Here is an 18,885-nt window from a genome sequence, read left to right as displayed (position 1 = left end):
TTTCGTACAATAAATAACGTGAATTTCAAAGAGTTGAAGTCCCGCTGCGAACGAATATGCCTCCTTCCCCACTGCCAGATGTTGTTAACGTTTGGTAGTAATTAGCTGGACACGCAATCGCTCTACTGACACTCATTTCGCGTCTCCCAGGTGGCCCAGACTTATGGGCCCGGCCGCGAGAGGTCATTGCCTTGACTCCTGTTTTTGGTAGTTTCTCTTTTAGGGGTGACTCGCACCCGCCCGCCCCCAGAAGTGGACAGACAAGTCGGCTGGCTGCCAGGGATCAGAGATGGCAACTGTCTAGCCGTTTACACAGGTACCAGGACAATGGTCTTAGCTGAATGTGGTACAATTTATTGGTAAAGTATTTAAGCCAATAAATGTTAAGATAGAAAAAATATAGGCCTTATAGAAAGTACAGTACACAGATTACGCGGTATATATTTTTCTACAGTATTTACAATCGTTTTTTCTTGAATATACATCCCCCAAAGATAGCCACCACTGGGCAGGGATCTAAGAGCGCTCTATGCTGTTTGCATAGTGCCGTAACCACCACTATCAAGTGACGCCATAGCATTTGAATTTTCCCCGGAGCAGCGGCAAATACCCCTAATGGCCCATAGCCGCTTGGCGTGCGCACAGTTCTCGTCGAGCCGTCGTGTCGTCTGAACGTCTCCAGTTGTGGCATTTCTTTGCCATCGGTTGAAACATCAAGCTAGTGCCAAGACTTACCCGAACTGAGCAATTGGAGTCCAATAATGCGCACTCAAGTGCTAAGTTTTTGTTTAGCAATTTTGCTAATTGTTTGTCTGTTGTAAACAAAAGACGTAATTAGATGCGGGTGCCAAGTGCCGCGGATCAGAGATGGAGAGTCGGCCGCAGAGGATACGTCGGATTGGCGACAGCCTGCAGATGCTAACCCGGGAAGCCAGGAGCGAAGTGGTGCGCTGCGAACGTAAGTGGTTTTGTCCAAAATCGCGCATACGCCATGTGAAACAAGTTTGAATCATCTAAGAATGAGTACTGAATTCAGTGTACAAATAATTTTAAATATCGTTTAAGTGATGTTACCGTGTTAAAATTAGAAATCTTATTATAAACACTACTAGCTAATTTCGCTTACAATATGATTGATCACCAACATAAGTCACCTGGAACCTTGTAACTCTGTAATATATTCATGTACGTCGCATTGTCTGCTGGGGATTTGCATAAGGGGACGACGTCATCGCCAGTTTCAACATTGGAGCAAGGAATGATTTGCTTGTTTATCTATCGGTGGCGAAGACCTTATTATGACATGTGTGGAAATGGATTCAATAGAGCTCGTCAGGGCTAGAAATGTTTATCGCCTGGCAAAAGGCATTCAAAGCGGGGGAAATAGTTATTATGGTTTTTATTGGCCGCAACGCAGTGTATAAATAAGTTTCTTGGGTGGTAATTGCTTAGTTCAGGTTAGCCAACATTAATATATGTTATTATTTATCAGCTTACAGTGCGATAAGTATGACTTACGAAAATTATAGATTAAAGTGCAACGTGCATTTGTAGATTTACGAAATTTAATATTGCTTGCTTGCAAAGAATATATGATCCTATACTATATATATAACTACTGTATGTGATAATATCATGTCATTCAAACAATAATTTTTTGTTAAAAAAACTTAATGGACTTGTATTTGCGATAAGACCCTCAAAACTTGAACGGCTCCCAAGTGACGAGCGTCATTGTTAGATGGAGTTTCGCGTTTAGCATAAGAAAGCAGAAAAAAAGTAGATGCCTGCCAGGCACGCGATTTGGAGCACTCGCATCGACGAGTCCTTCGAAGGCCTTTTGGCCGCTAATTAAGTTCACCTTGGACGTGAAAAAGCGGCGTGTTCTTTCAAGGTCATCGGCGATAATTGCGGCCATGGCAACTGCCCAAAAGCCGAAACAATGGACTTGCAAATAGAACAGGATATTTGTATTTCTATGAATATCGGATTAATGCTCGCTTCTGACTGCGGAAGCACAATAATGGAAGATATAAATTGTGCTTTTGTTTATTTATGAAAATGTATAAATATACATGGAGGGAATAAGGAATTTAGCAAATTGCTGGAAGCATTTGAGGGAGTATAGATTAGCAAGGAGTACACAGTAATAAATCTTCGACTTTGACTTGCTTTAACATAAATCTGCGGGTATATAAAAAGGATAGGAGATAACTAAATGGGTGTAAAGCAAATTGTTTTGAATTGTAAACTACGCTTCAAAGTTATTCTCAAAACCCACATTTCGCCAATCAGAATGTAAAAATAAAACAATGATTTCCCATCCCACGCACGCCGTTCGCAATGAACAAAACAAGAAAACAAAAAAACGAAAACCAGTCAACAACACGAAAGAACCAAATCAAAACAAAGGCCCAAAACAAAAACATAGATGAGCAACCAGTTGCAGATTTTCGAAATCAAAACAAAACTGAAGAAGCTCGCTCTTGAGAGCCGCCTTAAAAACAAAAAACTTTTAGTCGACTAGAGCTGCAGATATACATATCTCTCTATAGAGCGAATGAGTGCGAGAGAAAGACGAAATCGCTGGAGAATTATGGACTGCCATATAGTCGCCTCAGTGTCCAAACAACAGTCACGAAAGGCGGACGGATTGCGAGCGCATAGAACGCAGAATTTGAAATCCATCGGTGCGGTGCGGTTTATATCTTTTGGATGCGTGCCCGAACGTCGCGTGGATTAATTGGATTTCGGGTTCGGCAATTAACAGTGCCATTGCTTGTTATGCAAATCAGTGATATCGAAGCGGTGTAAATAACCCACATAAATGACAAATCGAGTATAAGACGCCCCATTCCCCTTCTGCCGAACCAAACCTTGACCTTGACTCGTGAGCTCAGACGGATGTCACTTTTCCCAAACCAAAAACACCCATTCCAAACGACTCTAAGTCAGTGGAACATACATATGTTCGAAAACGAGCAGCGAAAGGTGTTAATTTCGGTTCGTTACGTATACGTAATGTGACAGGAAAATGGAAGTGCTGTGCGCGGCAAATGTAAATTGATAGCCAAAGTGTTTGAAACACAATTGCTAAATTCGCGTAGGCACCTTCATATGTACAAACAAATACACCCGCACACTTTCCGTAATTTCAAATCAATTAATCTCAATTATTTCGATCGCTCAAGTGAACAGAATCGAGGCGAAAATCAAAAAAGTCTTTGCGCTACATTAAGTTTGCTCCAAAGTGGAAACCAAATCTATAATCGCAATTGTTAATTATATTTCTTATAACTTTCTGTGCCCTCATGGGCCGTAAAAATCACATAAGCTAAATAAATCTGAAGTGAAAGCGATAGAGACTGTTCCCCAATAAAAAGGCAAATGAGCAATGTTCAAATAATTTTTTATTTTTTACCAAAATTAAATATATTACAGGAAGTAATGAATCATTATTTTCTCTAATGCTCGTACGCTAATCTTGATTTCCAGCAGTCACGTATAATATTTCCAACGAAAATCGCTAAAGCTAAACAGATGTAAAGTAAAAACTATTATTAGAAATTTTGTGGATAAGTACCAAAAAAATGTGTTGAAAATATGTTTCGAATGTGATAAAAATTATAAAAAAGCCGGAGCATTTTTTTAAAAGGAATTTCCCCAACCAAAAACTAGCATGCCAAAATGGAGCTGATTAAAAAATACAAACAAGGAAAGCTAACCACCAGCGATATTCGCTATCTAAACCGTACGTTAAAAATAAGATATTTTAACATGATTTAATGCGCTTATTGTTTTTAGAATATTGCTGAGGGCACCCCTTGGTTCTTAAAATACATTCTTGGGTTCGGCCTTCAGAGGGCTAAAATAAAAACCAAAACAAGTTCCATAAAAACATTTAGAAATTCGAATGTCGTACTGTGGAAAGCCAATTGGTTAAATTTGAGGTGAACTGTCTGCTGCCATTGACAGCAAATGCTCAAGTCAATTAAAGCCATTTCATGGTTTTGTCCATCAGTCCATCAGTCCATCAGTCCATCAGTCATGGAGGCTGCTTTTTGGGGGCGCGTCTTTCAGCATCAATAAGTCGATTGAGTATATGTATTCGAATGTTTTGAAAATTGGCAGAGACCGACCGACCCAATAAATAATTCGATATACGTGAATTCACAGTGGGAATGCTCTTTTTCAACATGTATATAAATTCATTATGTTTTTTTTTCAATTCATTGAACATAGATTAAAGCTGTTGTAATGGTAGTCCGAGATAAAATACAAGGCCTGCCACCATTTTCCGTTGCTAAATGTGCCAATTTTATACCATTTTTATAGCGTCAATCAACTCATTAAAGGTGCTAAATTGGCCAACAGCCTTTTGGGCCCAATGCGCTAATATAAACTTTGATTGTGTTTGCTTATAAACAATTTCACACTTGTCTTGCTGGGTCTACCGATCTTCATCCTATATATGTATATAGTTCATTTGATGCAGCTCTCATCTGTCGATAAGTGGCGGAAAGTTTATATGAGTGGGCGTAGTTCATAGTACGTATTCGCCATGTGGCTCCTGTTAATGGCATTAACAAATTGGCCAAAGTGCCAAACTTCCGGGCGCCGTCGTTTGTAAACAAACACTTAGTCAATGGCGTTAGGAAAATTGTTAGCTGTTTGAAATGCAAATTCCAATAGGATTTTTAAAAGAAAATTCTTCAAATAAACTGACTACCTTTTTGGCGGAGATGACATACTGAAGCATTTCGTAATATTTATTTATAGTTTTCTCTGCCAGGCCTGGCCTCTTTTGGGCCACATTCAATAACGAAACCTGGCCAAAAGCGATTGAGCTAACGACTGAACACAACACTGCTGAATATTATTTACCCATGTTCCGGAGATGAGAGCGGATTCATGAGGGAAATGATGTCATTCCGTTGGTGCCACTTTTCGACGGATCGTGCAACGCGCAGTAAATCGCTTCGTATACATGTGTATATAAAGTCGGTGGCCGGCCAAAAAGCAAAAAACATTCTGCTTAATGCGTTCAAAGCTCTTGGGGCATGAAATTTGCGGTAGCAGCTTGTGATCTATTCTCTCGATAAATGGGCGAACTTGTAATATACAGCTGTCCATTATAAACCATAAAATGGAATGGTAGTATAACATTTTCCCCGGTTTTGACATGTTCCGCCATGGGACTTTTATTATGCACACCGAGCATAATCGTATATTTATCCACGAATCTGTTTGTTGACTCTGCCAGCGAATTGTTTTCTCTTTATTTCGAGCAATATGCGGGAATATTTGCATCCATTGAATTGAATTTTATTGGGAGGCAGTCACGGTATCGACGTCATCTGAAAATTTTTCGCCCCGACTCGTTAACCGAGCTCTATAACATTTGGCATGATATCATACCGCCGATAGAAACTCACACAAACTCGTTAATATACGAAGACCTGTTCAAAGTTAGCGGTTTCTTACACAAAACAAACAAACTCAACAAACCCAGGCCGAATATAACTAGAAAGCCATAAATTATCGAATTGCTAACCTTCGAGCACTGGTGTTTTCCATTCTCACAACGTTGAAATCCATTGTAAGCAACAGTGCGTATACTTGATCTATGGCTCCTGCCAGAACCATAAATAGTTGATTTTCCAAATGCAGCCATGTCTATTTGCGAACCATTAATTTCAAATTGAAATTTGTCAGCGGTCCGTTTGAAAGATCAAAATGCTAAAATTTGCAATGCTAAAGCGTGCCAGAGGTTAAAAGCATGATTTCATTATTTGTTATTTTACGTTTGTGTGCCATATATTAACATGGGAAATTTAAATTCAAAATGAGAAAATGATTGAGAGTCAAGCCGGCTGGCTATTGAATTTGTGTCCAGCTAAATAAAGTAAAAGGTATAAAATATATTTCAATGATGTATTACACATTTCAAGGTTTATAATTCTTATAATTTTTAAATTAATAATTTTACTAAAAACTTTTCTCTTTTCTTTCAGATATGGTAATATGTCTCATGGTCCTGATAGCAGTATTCTCCATTCTGTGGAACATATCGCTGAACATGATATCGGGGGATCTGTACGAGGGAATAGTCAGTGCCAAACTAATCTTCCGGGAGCGCAGCCTTGATAAGATGGATGAGCCGAGCAAGCAGATCCTGCATCGGGATTTCATCAAGGCCACCCAGTATGCCTATGGAAGGCATTATTCCGTGCAGGATGTCACGCCCGAATCGCTGAAGAGCGAGAGCCGTAAGTTAGCTTCAAAATGTACTTGTACTTTAAAAACAAATGCAACTCTTTTTTAAAAGAAATCTATAAGTTACCGCATATCTATGAATCGATCGAGAATCGACCGAAACTGGAGCGTCTGATTGCTGAAAAGAAAGTGGAGGCTTTATCAAGCACGACGACTCCTCCGCCGAAAATTACTTTCAACGCTGAGGCAGATCGTCACTTCTTGAGCACAAGTAAGAGCAAAGCAGCACACTTCTTTTATTTTGTTAATAACATTTGCCTTTTACTGAAGTGTCCATCGATGCTACGGCCACTTTTTGGGAGCGAGGCCCGGGAGCTCAGTTTGTCTATGTGTTTCCCCTCATTTCAGAGATCGTGGCCATTATCTGGACAGCCATGTGCTTGATCTATCAGACAGGCAGCAAAAAGAGCTCGTAAGTATAAAGGTTTCAAGCTCATTGTGCTTTAATTAATGAACAATATTCAGAGTTCTGCCGAAGCCATGGCGCATTGTGGTGCCCTCCATCGTAATATTCTCGGTGATGAGCTTGGGCAGCGTAATCTACACGATCCTGACCAATGGCCATCTGAGGCGCCTTTGTGGCCAACTGCGGGAGAATCTCACAGATCCCACTGCCATCACTTGCGGGGATGCCATCGCCCTGCTGCGTCCCATCATCCACGACCACAACGTATCCCACGATACATATCTGGAGCTCTTCCGCTGCAGCTACGTGATCGGCATGGTGCTGTGGATTGTGGCTCTGCTGGTCATGGTGCTGCGATATGTGTTCGCCGTGGACTTCCAGCTGGTGGACATTGATGATATGTTCGATAGCGGACGAAACGGTGCTCCCCAAGTGCAGATACAACCGGTGTACACTGAGGTAGTGCAGCAGAGCAGTCCGCAGCACCAGTCGCAGGTGCGTCCGAGATCGGAGGATGACTATCACAGTGCCAGGTCGCGTTTGAGTGATCTTGCAGTGCCACTTCTGGAGGTGCCGAGCCAGTCCCAGATTCCGCCAACCAACTTGGCCTAATCCTGCGGCTGGCCAGCAGATCAGCAATCTCAGGTTTATTTTTATACGTTGTGTTAGTGTTTAGTATTTAATGACTAAGGAATATTTTATCAACTAACCCAATATAGGCTAAGTTTTAAGGGTCCCTCTCATCGAGAGTCCTTGATCGATCGATATATAATTGATATTTTTCACTTTCCTAGCGTAGTGAACTCGTGCCTCGATATCAAATATCAAAAATGTGGTTTAATCGAGGCTTTAGGAAATACTTGAATTCCATTTTTGTGGTTCGAATTGAATTTATGCAACTTAAAGGTTGCATACTCTTGGGCTGATAAATTCTATCTGAGTGCGAGATGCCCGGTTAAGCCACATTGTCCAGTCGATTCCTTCGACTATAACCTCTGGTAACTTAGATCCATGAGTTTTATTTAAAATGCAATATACATACAACCGAAAACAAGTGCGAATAAAATACAAATATTGTGTATACGAGAGAGGAAACTCTTCAAGTTCCAGCTTAAAGCAGTTTCATGGTGATGGTCTTGGTTTCCAGGTAGTTATCCAGTCCATCCTTGCCCAGTTCCCTGCCAATGCCAGAGTGCTTGTAGCCGCCGAATGGGGTGGAGGGCAGCACGGCATCATAGCAGTTGATCCACACGGAGCCGGCATCCACATTGTTGGCGAACTTCAGCGCCTTGTTGATGTCATTGGTAATAACGCCGGCGGCGAGACCATATTGCACATTGTTGGCCCGATCGATCATCTCCTCCAGGGAGCTGAACTTGAAGATGGACTGGACGGGGCCAAAGATCTCCTCCTGGGCAATGCGCATATCATCCTTCACGTCCGAGAAGACAGTGGGCTCTACGAAGAAACCGACGTTGCCGATCCTCTTGCCACCAGCCTGCAACTTGGCACCCTCCTTCTTGCCACTCTCGATGTAGCCCAACACCTTGGTCAGCATGTCGTCGTCGATCTGGGGACCCTGCTGCACACTCTCCTCGAAGGGATTGCCCACCTTGCGGGCCTTCGCCTTGGCAGCTGCCTTGGCCACGAACTCGTCGTAGATCTTCTCGTGAACGTAGGTGCGACTGCCGGCACAGCAGCTCTGGCCGTGATTCGAGAACAGCGCCTCGTGGGTGGTTTCCACGGCGAAGTCAACTAATGGGGCAAAGCAGGAATTAGGCTTAGGAGTTAGTTTCAAGGGGATAAGTCACTTACTGTCCGCATCATCGAAGACCACAACGGGACTCTTGCCGCCCAGCTCCAGGGAGACTCTCTTCAAGTTCGACGTGGCTGCAGCCTGCATGACAATCCGTCCGATGTCCACGGAGCCGGTGAACGCCACCTTGGCAATATCGGGATGCTCACTGATAGCAGCTCCAGCAGTGGGTCCAAATCCGTTGACCACATTGATCACACCGGCTGGGAAGCCCGCCTCCTTCGCCAAAGCAGCCATGTGAAGGGCAGTCAGGGGTGTCTGCTCCGCGGGCTTCATGATGATGGTGCATCCGACGGCCAGGGCAGGACCCCACTTCCAGGCCAGCATCAGCAGGGGATAGTTCCAGGGGATGATCTGGCCGACCACGCCCACCGGTTCCTTGCGCGTCATGGAGACAAAGCCCCCAGCGGGAATGGTGTCGCCGAAGAACTTGTCGGTCCAGCCGGCGTAGTACTGCAGCGTCAGGATCGAGTAGGTGACATCAAAGAGCGCCTCAGCGTAGGGCTTTCCATTGTCCTGGGTCTCCAGGCTGGCCAGGAACGCCTTGTCCCGATCCATCAGGGCACACAGTCTAAGGGGAATTATTACTAAACATATTTAAGGTGTTGGAATGGGTAAAAAACTCACTTGTTCATCAGATTGGTGCGCTGCAGAGGACTCAACTTGCGCCATTCCGAGTCGCGATGGAAGGCCTTCTTGGCCGCTTTCACCGCCAGGTCGATGTCAGCCTAATTAAATTATAGAAATAATCAACAGTTATTTCACTATCGCATCTGTTTCGAGAAAACTGGACTCACCTTATCTCCCTCGGAGACTTTAACAATCTCCTTGGACGTAGCCGGATTGAAGGTGGCAAAGGTCTTGCCCGACACGGAATCAACGAACTCATTGTTGATGAAAAGCTATAAATAAATGCATAAAGAGGGTTGCAGCTTAGTATAAAGCTAATGGATCCAATGGAATCTTCCCCCACCTGGCAGTGATTGGGTTTGCACTGCACATTAGTATGCTCAAATTTCATCCACTTTCGTGAACCAGCCAATTGGTGTGCCAGTAATTTTTGCAATTTGCCCATTGTTGTTAGCCCAGTTTGTCGGCGATTACTTATCCGCTCAAACAAGTTATCAACCCTCCGATTGGGCCATTTCAATTTGCCGGGGACACGCGATAAAGTAAACACTGTAAACTGTAATTCTAGACACGATTCCAAATTGTCGAGTTTGTAAAAAAAACAAAACAGTTGACAATCAACTAACGTCGTTTGAGGCTGTTATCTGGTGTTGTTTTGAATTATAATGGTTCGTTAAGCGATAAGAAATAATAAGCCCACCGTTCTTAAACTTTCAAGATAAAGTGGGCCGCTAATTGTAGTCAATTGGAAACAATAATGAATATAAAGGAGTGGGCTGTACAAATCAAGGAATTATGGGTCTACTTAGGTGTCTACTTTACATATAAAGAAAGTTTACGGTTGAAACCTCGTTTAAAATTCAAAAGGTAATTGTTTTCTGGTTTAGTTTTCATAGATATAATATTTAATAATTTTTTTCACAATTTTGCCATTGACAAGTTTGTAAGCCTATAAGATTCAAAGTCCCATCCGTATCAGAAAAAAGGGCAAGTTCATGTGGGCCCCCTACGAATGTTTCCTTATCAGCATAGAAAACCTTTTAATCATTATTGCTCTATATTTGCTGAATCTGCTTCTTTGCTCGCTTCACTTCTGTTAATAACAGATTAAACATACAAACTGCTCTTTTTTTCTTAATTATTTGCATGTATCAGGAGGCCAAAATCGCGAGTATTTGTACATACTCAAATTGCGACACAAACGAGTTTGGTGTGGGCTGCGTTTTAGTAGGCAATTTACTTTAAATCATTTAACTTGCATTATGTGAAGTGCAAATTGAATGCACTTAGTGTAGGACTTACACTGTAAGTGCATGGAAGTGCATGGAAGTAATAGGGTCTTGCAGTATTTAATAGACAGCTGTCCACAATATTTATACTCACTTTTGTGTACTTGGGCTTGGCGTTGGGATCGGCCATATTGAGCAATATATATATACACTTTCAAGAACTGGACTAGAAACCGGCTGTCTGGGAGTCGTCGCGAAACTGAAACAGAAAGGCTGCCAGATGCCGATTTATATAGAGCCCGATTACTGGCTATCAGCGATTTGTTTTGCACCGCCGTTCATCGCATTCTCACTTTGTTTGTGCCCGTCCTCTGAATTATCTTATGCCGGCCGGCAAAGATTTTTTATTCAAGTACCCTACAATTTATAGAAAGTGTCCATCGATTTTGTAGTTTATATGGTTTTAAGTGATGGTTAAAAAAATAGATATACTAGAATTTGTGATGCTGATACTAACACGGATCAATGTTTAAAATCTTTATTTTAATTTTAGTGTACTTGCGGATATTGATTTATCACAAGCAATTATTTAAAACATTTTGTTTGCATTTGGACCACCAAAAGCTTTTGGAGGTGGTTGGTGCCTTGGCTAGTTACCAAGGCCGTTGTCTTATACGGTTTGTGTCTACGATGTTGTGTCTTATACGTGAGCAGTGTTCAGTATTCTAGCCCAAACATCAATAAATAGATCAACGGAAAATAGTGGATTTTTCGCATTTACTTCATTATATATAATTAACATAGCCTAGTAGTCTAATTTGCTAATTTGTCAGACACTTGTTGTCTGAATAAGCTGTTTGCCATTGTAATTTGTCAAGGGAAAACTTTCGTATTTGTAGGTGCGTTGAACCAGTCCATGATCCAGAAACTTCAGTTTGCTCAGCGACTGTGCAATGTAGTTGCTAAAACAGATCGGCAGCTAAGTATAGATAGATCAATATTGTGACAAGCCCACCTGTAGTACTCGTAGTCGTAGCGCAGGTAACTGGAGAAGGGCTGCAGTTCCAAGCCATCTGGACAGATCGGATTGCCATGGAGGCTCAAATACTGCAGGTTGGGAAAGAACTTTCTGATCAGTCGCATTGTCGTCGGCAGGTCACTGAACTGCAATCGATAAGAAATGGCAGCATCTGGCGATCAATTCTAATATACAGTAATTGAACTGTGATTCTGCGTTTTCACCTCATTTTTGTTCAGCATCAGTACTTCCAATTGCGGCAGTGGGCAAGTCAATGTCCTCAAATGAGCCTCATGCATGCGATTGCTGTCCAGGACCAAATGACGCAGCTGCTCGAAGTCCGCCAACCAGGACAGATCCTTCAGACAATTGTGGCTTAGATCCAGTTGCTCTACGTGATCAGCATGCTTCTCCACCAGTTCCTGAGGCAGTGTTCGTAAATTCTGTTGCACCACAATGAGCTAAACGGGTAGACAAAATACATGAGATACAATTCGTAATCTTGGCTAGATAAACTTGATTTTCCTACCTGACTGTCGTTATTTTGCGGCTTTTGCATTGCTATGAGATAAATCGTATATGTGTTCAGCGAGAGCGTTACTGTATCTTTCGGATACCTCACCGGCGATCTTCTCGTGAGCAACTGAAATGAGTGCTCGATTGTGCTGCAGTCGTAGCCGAATGCTTTTGTTTTTGGGCTGTCTCTTTTAAAACTGTTACATACCCTACACCGATCATTTTTCTTGGGTATTTGCTTTTATATATGTATGCATTTTGTAGATATATAAAATTATAACTTGTAAGAGAGTCATAACATTAGAGAGATAATCAACAGACAGTAGAAAATATCTTTTTGCTTTTAGGCTATATTTAATGATAAAGCACTCTTAATAAACAAGTTAAAATATTTCCCAGTCTATAGGGTATTGTAAAGTTGAAACCACTGACTCCAGTAACCTACTCCATATGCTCTTTGTTTGCCTTTAACTTTGTCTGGCTTCTGTGAAGCTTTTTTCCACGTCTGCCGATTTCTTTCAGCGCCTGAACTTGTTCAAGGCGAAAAAGAAAGAAAGACGCTGGTGATAAGCTATCAAGTTTACTGACATGTAGATGGCGCCAGCGGGCGACTATGATTGCACATCGAGTATACGACAAGTGGGCTTAAATGCGAGACCACATTTAGTAACGGCCATTTAGGGGCTAGTCCTTCGAATGGCTTTAAACCTCTTCAAATCGGAACTGGTCAAGTGCAAGTCGGGCGATAAGTGCTCCACAATGGCAAAGAGCTGGTAAATACATATTTAATTGCCAGCAGGCCGGCAAACAGAGATGACGGCCCACTAAAGACCCGAAATGAAAAGGCAAATGGAAAAACCAACGCGGCCTGACAAGCGTATTTGTTAGTGGCCACACTGCGATTGACTGCAAATGGCCAACAAATTGGACTGGAGGCTGGGGGCTGGGCAAACTAGTGGCCAACAAAAGGGGATGACAGCGTGAGTAAACAAACCGCGAGATACAAATTGCGACTCACAGCATTTAGCCGGGCACTCAATTCAATGAAACCCAAGCACACGCATCGGCAGATGGGTATCTACTCATAAAGTTTTGCGTATCTTCGAGATACGTGAAAAGTAATCGGCCTGGCTGAGAGCTGTTGCAGATCCCGCGAAAGAAAACCCTTTACCCTTTATGTTGTGAGCGCTGTCAGTGACAAAGTATTGGCCACTCGCCTTTGTCCGCTAACCATGTTATTATTTCCCCAGCTTACACTCTACTTTTGGCCGTAATAAGCGAGTGTGTGAGTCTATATTTAGGCCTTTGATTGCCGTGCGTCTCAATGGGCATTATAATTCAATGTCAATATTTGGGCACACGTTAAAGTCCATGGCAAGTGGTCTTCGATTCGCTTAGGCGTTGCCCCTGAAGAAAATACGCTGGAATAAATAAAACTCTGTGGGAGTTGGTCCTAGTATCTAAAACTTTCCTTAATAGAAAATCCTTCCAAGAAATAGGCCATAAAAACTGGTGGTAAAACCCGTAATGGCTTTGTATTTTTACCAGCCACTTTGATGACCAATTCTCAGCACTTAATTCAATACATATGTATATAAACTAGGGAAATATTTAACTTATCCTGAAATTCAATTTATTTTCTTCATTAAATTGTTGGAGCCTCATTAACATTGCCTTAGGAACCTGGTCACGAAAGCCCGGCAACCACCCTCGTAAATAAAAAGCACTCGACTTGCTCCAGTTTTAATTACTTCCCACAGGCTGGAAGTGCGTTACATAACACCGGAGGCGATGATGATGGGTTGGGATAAGGGCCTCGATAATTGTGCTAAAACCGGGTGACCTTGACGAGGCGGGAATGGCAAGCGGTGCGCAAAATGCTCTGGTTGTCTGCGGTCTCTAATTAACGAGATAATCGGCGACGCCGATCGCAGTAATCATCATCACTATGCTCCTCCGGGCTAGCTATTAAGTCACTTAACCGAACCATTTGTCAACCTATTCAAAAGTGGGGGGGAATGCCAGGGAATAGGAGCACATTCATCTGCCATTTGTCATAATTTACGTGGTGTGGGCTGAAGCCCCAGTTAAATATATAACATCTACTTGCGATCTGTTTTTTATGAACTTTTTGGAGCATGATTTGCATGTTTCGTTTGCAGTTGCCTTTTTATTTTCGGTGTTTGTGGTAAAAGTGAAAAATATCCACTTGCTTTGGAGTGTAATAAAATTATTTAATATGGTAGTCGAGCATTTCTCGGAAATCAGTAAATCATTTTATGTGGAAGTCAAATTTGTACAGCCTAGGTTAGCTTGAGGTTTCGAATGTAAGTGAGTGTGATATTTATGTTAACTTACTTTGGTGTTAATTGATTGAAGTGCTGAACTATTAAGTAGAAAGTATAATAATATGGCATTCTACTGAGAGTGCTATCCGTATCATTATATCCACTTAAACTACAAGGTTTGCAGCGGCTTCTGCTCCGTATTTAAGTCAAGTGACCTACGCATTCTTCGATCGCGATGGAATGCGCCTCTTCACTGCCATTGGCCAACTAATCGACTTGTGGGTTCACATCTCAATGACAAAGCCCCAAAGTTTCTGCCCCTTCGTGCTGGCCGCGATGCTTCTTCTATGGCTTTTGCTGTTCGTGCCACTTGAATGCAACAAGTGGCAAGTCAAGTGGCGCATCCCCGGTCGCTCCGTCTATTTTAAGCTGCTCCGATGGAAATTCCCCCCAAGAGGGACGCTGCTCCCCGGCAATGTCAATGTGAAACGATCGAAGGGCACCGCACAACAAGACAACAGCCAATGCCAAGAGGAGAAGGGCAGGAGATCGAATATTCGACACAAATCAATAACTCATCGATGGACGTGCTACTGCACTGTTGACCTGGTTTTCACCAAATTTCGAACCGTCGATGACACAATCTGCGCCAGCTCCTTTGGTCTTTCTCACTTTTCTCTTGGCCAGGGATGGAATAAATGCTATTCTTGTACTTAAGATAATATTTTGTAAAAGTATCTATCAAACTTTTTAATCCTATTACTATAGATACAGTTTAAAACCAGTTGTTCTTTCTGTACCTATATTTCTGCGGCTTTTGGTTAGAGCTCGGGCAAAATGGGACACACAGTTAAGAAAATCACTGTTTTTAGAGCTAAAGACCTCAGCTAACAATCGCTATAAATTTTTTTTTGGTTCCAGAAAATTATTTTTTTTTCCAAAATTTTACTTTTATATAAATTCGTTTTATCGTAAATTCTTGCAAAATTTCGTAAAATTTTTTTTTTTATTCTTGAATGCCAATTGATTAAGAATGTTTTTACGAGTCCAATAAGGTATAACAATCTATATTTTGACCTCATTTGCCCCCAACTTTGCTCGTATTACTGATATTTATGAACCATTTTATTTCTGAGTCATATTTTAATATACCATTTATTAATGTTAATGTTTTAAAAAACCATATTTATTAACCCTTTTATTGCGTACATTCCGAGTACCTTTGCATCCCTGCTCTTTCTTTGGTAGCCGAGCCCTTCGTCCCGCTGTCAGCGCTTGACTCGTTGGGCTTCTTCTTCGGTGGCCAAGTGCACCAATTTCCAATCGATCGATCGGTGACGTAAAGCCCCAAAAACCCTGCTGCCATTACGTACGCCCCCCAGCTTCTTGTGCCGCCTTACAGCCATGTGGATGTGGTTATGGCCATAAGCTACATGTGTCCGTACAGGCACTCGACATTTCTCCACCTCGCTGCGCCGAGATGCGTCGGCTGCAATTACGATTAATGATTGCTGTGTGTGGACAGCAAGTGGACAAGTGTCTCGATTCAGCTGGTTACTGGACATTGGGTATAGGGTACTGGGTAGTGGGGGTCTATTTGCTTTCGATCCAATGGCTGTGTGCACCAAATCCAATTAAACGCCGCTCGCTATTCACTTGATTTGGGTAGCTGCTGTTTTGTTTTATTACTTATTGTTTCGATTTCGTTTTTGACGGTTAATGTTTGGCTTCAATTTGAAAATTGATTTTGATTTTGTTACGATTGTTTCGTAATTGTTGTCGTAGGTGTTGAAAGTGTACGCCGTCAGCAGTTGACAGTTTGGGGGAAATTTGAAGCTGGCCTTGAAAAGCCCTTCGTTATTGTGTTATTTTTGGTCTGATGACTGGGTGTATTTATAGCTTTACGAAGGATTTTGTTAGGGCTTAAGAATGGGCTGAAATGCATTGTATTGTAGGCAATGACGCGGTTATTGTAAAGAAACTATTGTTAATGCCATATGTAGTAAGAAAACATTGAAGATGAATGATACTTAAGAATGAGTAGAGATAATAAAAATTAATTATAGAGCACAAAGCATATTATATCTAAAAGTTTGTTTTACAATTTTACATACATTTACTGGTTATGAAACTACACATGCATATTTTTACCCATAGCCATTGGTTTAATGTCCTAGCACAACATTTTGTTTTGACATTTTCCATTCACTATTTAGTTTCCCTGCTTATCATGTGACAAAATGGATTATCCCTTGACTGGATTGCCGGGGAATCACTTGACCCGGCTGGCGAGGAAGCACAAACTGGACAAACAAGTTCCTCGAGGCGTCACATGAATGAAGTTCATCAATGGGACTCGGTCGAGTGTGTAATCGTGGGTCACTTTCGATTTCGATTTCGAGCCAGCGATTCAAGTGCGCTCCAATTGTGAAAATAACACTTGGCGCACTTGGCCGAAGGTTGCGGCTGCTGCATCTTTCAGATGCTAGATGCGCGATATGAGATACGAGCTACAAGATACAAGATACGAGATACTCAGCGGAGAGTGTTACACATAACGATTTGGGCAAACATTTTTCGCGTTGGCCCAGGGCATTGATTGTGGACCATTGGGGTTGCCCCCTCCTGGGAGATTCGATTTGCAGCCGGGTTTGCTCCAGTTTCTCGCTTGTGAGCCCAAAAGACACGTGTTGCCGACTTCTCTCTGTATCTGTATCCGTATCCGTATCTTCGCTCTGCGCGGCCATCTACTCGCTTTTGGCCAAGTTCATCCGACGCTCTTCGCGTCTCTTTTGATGCTTAATTAAATTCATTTTTTTCGTTTATTTCATTTACCTTTTGTAATGAGATTTTGAGCACTCGGCGCTGCGGACATCGAATCATATAAATTGGGACCGCGTTGTCCAAGTCAGCATCAGTCGAGCATCGTGCTTCTCCATCGAAGCAATTCATCGAGCCAAAGGATTACGGGCTTACTAAGCAGCACAGGATTTCCGATTACCAGAAGCAATATGCGTGTCTCGTCGCTGTTCGTTGTGTGTGTGGCCTCCCTGGTGGCCACCACCTTGGGTCGTCCTGAGCCCCCATCCCCGTACGCCTACCACGGATTACCTCAGCAGCAGAGCCAGCGGGCTTTGCCACTCAATGGTAAGTGGCGAGAGGATGAAATCAAAACATTCAGACAGAAATCAGCTTTATATATCTTTATATATATAAAGAACAATTTTTTCTAAAGTTCATTGATTCAAATAAGTTTATAAACAACGACAATTCTGTTTAATATCAATTTAAATGCAGTAATATCGTAAATCAAAATATTTATTAAAGAGTTTTCTAACTATAATATAATCCATTTCTCTTTCCTTTCTGGGCAGCTCACCCCGTGCCCCCGCAGATCTACCAGCCCCTGCCCCAGGAGCAGTCGTTCGCCAACTTCGCAGCGCCCCAGCAGACCTACTTGCCACCCCAAATGCAACTGAATGCCATCGAGCAAGTGGCTCCCACTGCCGCCGCCGCTGAGCCCCTGAATGCCTACGATGACAGCTACAACATGGCCCACCGTCTGTCTGGAGTGCAGCATGCCAGTGGCTACAACAGCGCGCCCCAGGAGACCAAGGTGCACAAGCACATCTACGTCCATGTGCCGCCCAAGGACTTCGAGGAGGAGGATGCCATCCAGACCCGCGTCCACCACCAGCAGGGACCCAAGCAGAAGCACTACAAGATCGTGTTCATCAAGGCGCCATCTGCTCCGGCCATCCGTCAGCCAGTGGTGCCACCACCACCCCAGAACGAGGAGAAGACCCTGATCTATGTGCTGCACAAGAAGCCCGAGCAGGAGCAGGACATCGTGATCCCGACGCCACCACCCACCAAGCCATCGAAGCCAGAGGTTTACTTCATCAAGTACAAGACCAAGAAGGAGGAGGCCCCCGTCTACGGACCCCCACCTGCAGAGATGGAACCCCGTCAGGCCACCGCCGAGGATTTCGCTCCATTGGCCGAGGTCGCCGATGTCCTGCCACCCACCACCTTGGCTCCCGCTCCCGAGCCGGAAGTCGAGCAGCCAGCCATTCCCTCTGCGGTCTACGGACCACCCACTGCCGCTGCCTACACCGGTGAGGAGGTCCAGACCACCTTGTCCGCTCCTGCCAACCAGTACCTGCCCCCTGCCACCGCCCCCGCCGCCCTGGCCATCGAGGAGCCTTCGATGGCGCCCATCGTGGTGGAGGAGCAGCCCGAGCAGCGACTGGCTCCCTCCCATGTGCCTGCCACCAGCTACGGTCCTCCTAACCGCTACTTCCTGAAGAAGCTGAAGTGAAGGTCCCGGCTCTGAGATGGTGATGCCTTAGCCAATTTCACAGTTTGTCATAGTCTAATGTCCATTGGATGCACCTCCACCCAATCCCCAGTTCCCAATTCACACATGCACACGTGCCAAAACTCCCACATGCACATCTCGTTGTTTGTTCGTTTGTATAACTTGTTACATTTGTTTTAATAAAGAGTAGATAATAAATATCGAATTTATAAAAAAAAACCCAAAAGTGCTTTTATTACGGAATATTCCTCAAAAGTTGTATACACCTTCTTTAAGCACAGCTAATGGTCCAGTTAATTCGGATAAAACGCAGTGAAACAGCATTGGATTTCGCATTTCAGTGATTTAATGATGGCTCATGCCGGCTATTATAACAATTGACCCT

The 18,885-nt window shown here is 43.1% G+C and overlaps 4 protein-coding genes across 11 annotated transcripts; 2 read left to right on the top strand and 2 right to left on the bottom strand.

Moving 5' to 3' along the window:
• Positions 1-703: 703 nt before the first annotated feature.
• Positions 704-7,548, top strand: LOC122620778. 5 transcript variants are annotated; one of them, XM_043798395.1, is made up of 6 exons: positions 2,630-2,810; positions 3,496-3,751; positions 6,015-6,269; positions 6,329-6,487; positions 6,547-6,688; positions 6,742-7,548. In XM_043798395.1, exons 2-6 carry the CDS (start codon positions 3,688-3,690, stop codon positions 7,292-7,294), a joined length of 1,173 nt encoding a protein of 390 aa, XP_043654330.1. In that variant the 5' UTR covers positions 2,630-2,810; positions 3,496-3,687; the 3' UTR covers positions 7,295-7,548. The 5 variants fall into 5 exon arrangements, with proteins under 5 accessions (XP_043654329.1, XP_043654330.1, XP_043654331.1 ...); XM_043798396.1 differs by having other exon boundaries at positions 2,636-2,810; positions 3,499-3,751; XM_043798394.1 differs by lacking the exons at positions 2,630-2,810; positions 3,496-3,751 and adding an exon at positions 704-958.
• A 137-nt stretch (positions 7,549-7,685) lies between these two features.
• Positions 7,686-10,653, bottom strand: LOC122620777 (aldehyde dehydrogenase X, mitochondrial). Of its 2 annotated transcripts, none has more exons than XM_043798393.1 (5): positions 10,512-10,653; positions 9,296-9,400; positions 9,126-9,226; positions 8,498-9,069; positions 7,686-8,437 (listed from the first exon to the last, which is right to left on the bottom strand). In XM_043798393.1, the coding sequence occupies exons 1-5, from the start codon at positions 10,545-10,547 to the stop codon at positions 7,794-7,796; spliced, it is 1,458 nt and encodes a 485-aa protein (XP_043654328.1). In that variant the 5' UTR covers positions 10,548-10,653; the 3' UTR covers positions 7,686-7,793. The 2 variants fall into 2 exon arrangements, with proteins under 2 accessions (XP_043654328.1, XP_043654327.1); XM_043798392.1 differs by lacking the exon at positions 10,512-10,653 and adding an exon at positions 9,472-9,588.
• A 493-nt stretch (positions 10,654-11,146) lies between these two features.
• On the bottom strand, positions 11,147-12,005 carry LOC122621531 (leucine-rich melanocyte differentiation-associated protein). 3 transcript variants are annotated; one of them, XM_043799430.1, is made up of 4 exons: positions 11,905-12,005; positions 11,600-11,836; positions 11,373-11,464; positions 11,147-11,319 (listed from the first exon to the last, which is right to left on the bottom strand). In XM_043799430.1, the coding sequence occupies exons 1-4, from the start codon at positions 11,932-11,934 to the stop codon at positions 11,187-11,189; spliced, it is 492 nt and encodes a 163-aa protein (XP_043655365.1). In that variant the 5' UTR covers positions 11,935-12,005; the 3' UTR covers positions 11,147-11,186. The 3 variants fall into 3 exon arrangements, 2 of the variants coding, with proteins under 2 accessions (XP_043655365.1, XP_043655364.1); XM_043799429.1 differs by having other exon boundaries at positions 11,151-11,319; positions 11,373-11,521; XR_006326223.1 differs by having other exon boundaries at positions 11,263-11,319; positions 11,373-11,547.
• A 5,170-nt stretch (positions 12,006-17,175) lies between these two features.
• LOC122621771 (extensin) lies at positions 17,176-18,500 on the top strand. The gene is made up of 2 exons (XM_043799746.1): positions 17,176-17,326; positions 17,554-18,500. Exons 1-2 carry the CDS (start codon positions 17,191-17,193, stop codon positions 18,498-18,500), a joined length of 1,083 nt encoding a protein of 360 aa, XP_043655681.1. The 5' UTR covers positions 17,176-17,190.
• The last annotated feature ends 385 nt before the right edge of the window (positions 18,501-18,885 follow it).

Source organism: Drosophila teissieri, chromosome 3R (genome assembly GCF_016746235.2).
Source record: "Drosophila teissieri strain GT53w chromosome 3R, Prin_Dtei_1.1, whole genome shotgun sequence".
Lineage (NCBI taxonomy): Eukaryota > Metazoa > Arthropoda > Insecta > Diptera > Drosophilidae > Drosophila > Drosophila teissieri.
Note: the sequence above shows the minus strand (reverse complement) of the source record. Positions and strands in the feature narration are given on the sequence as shown.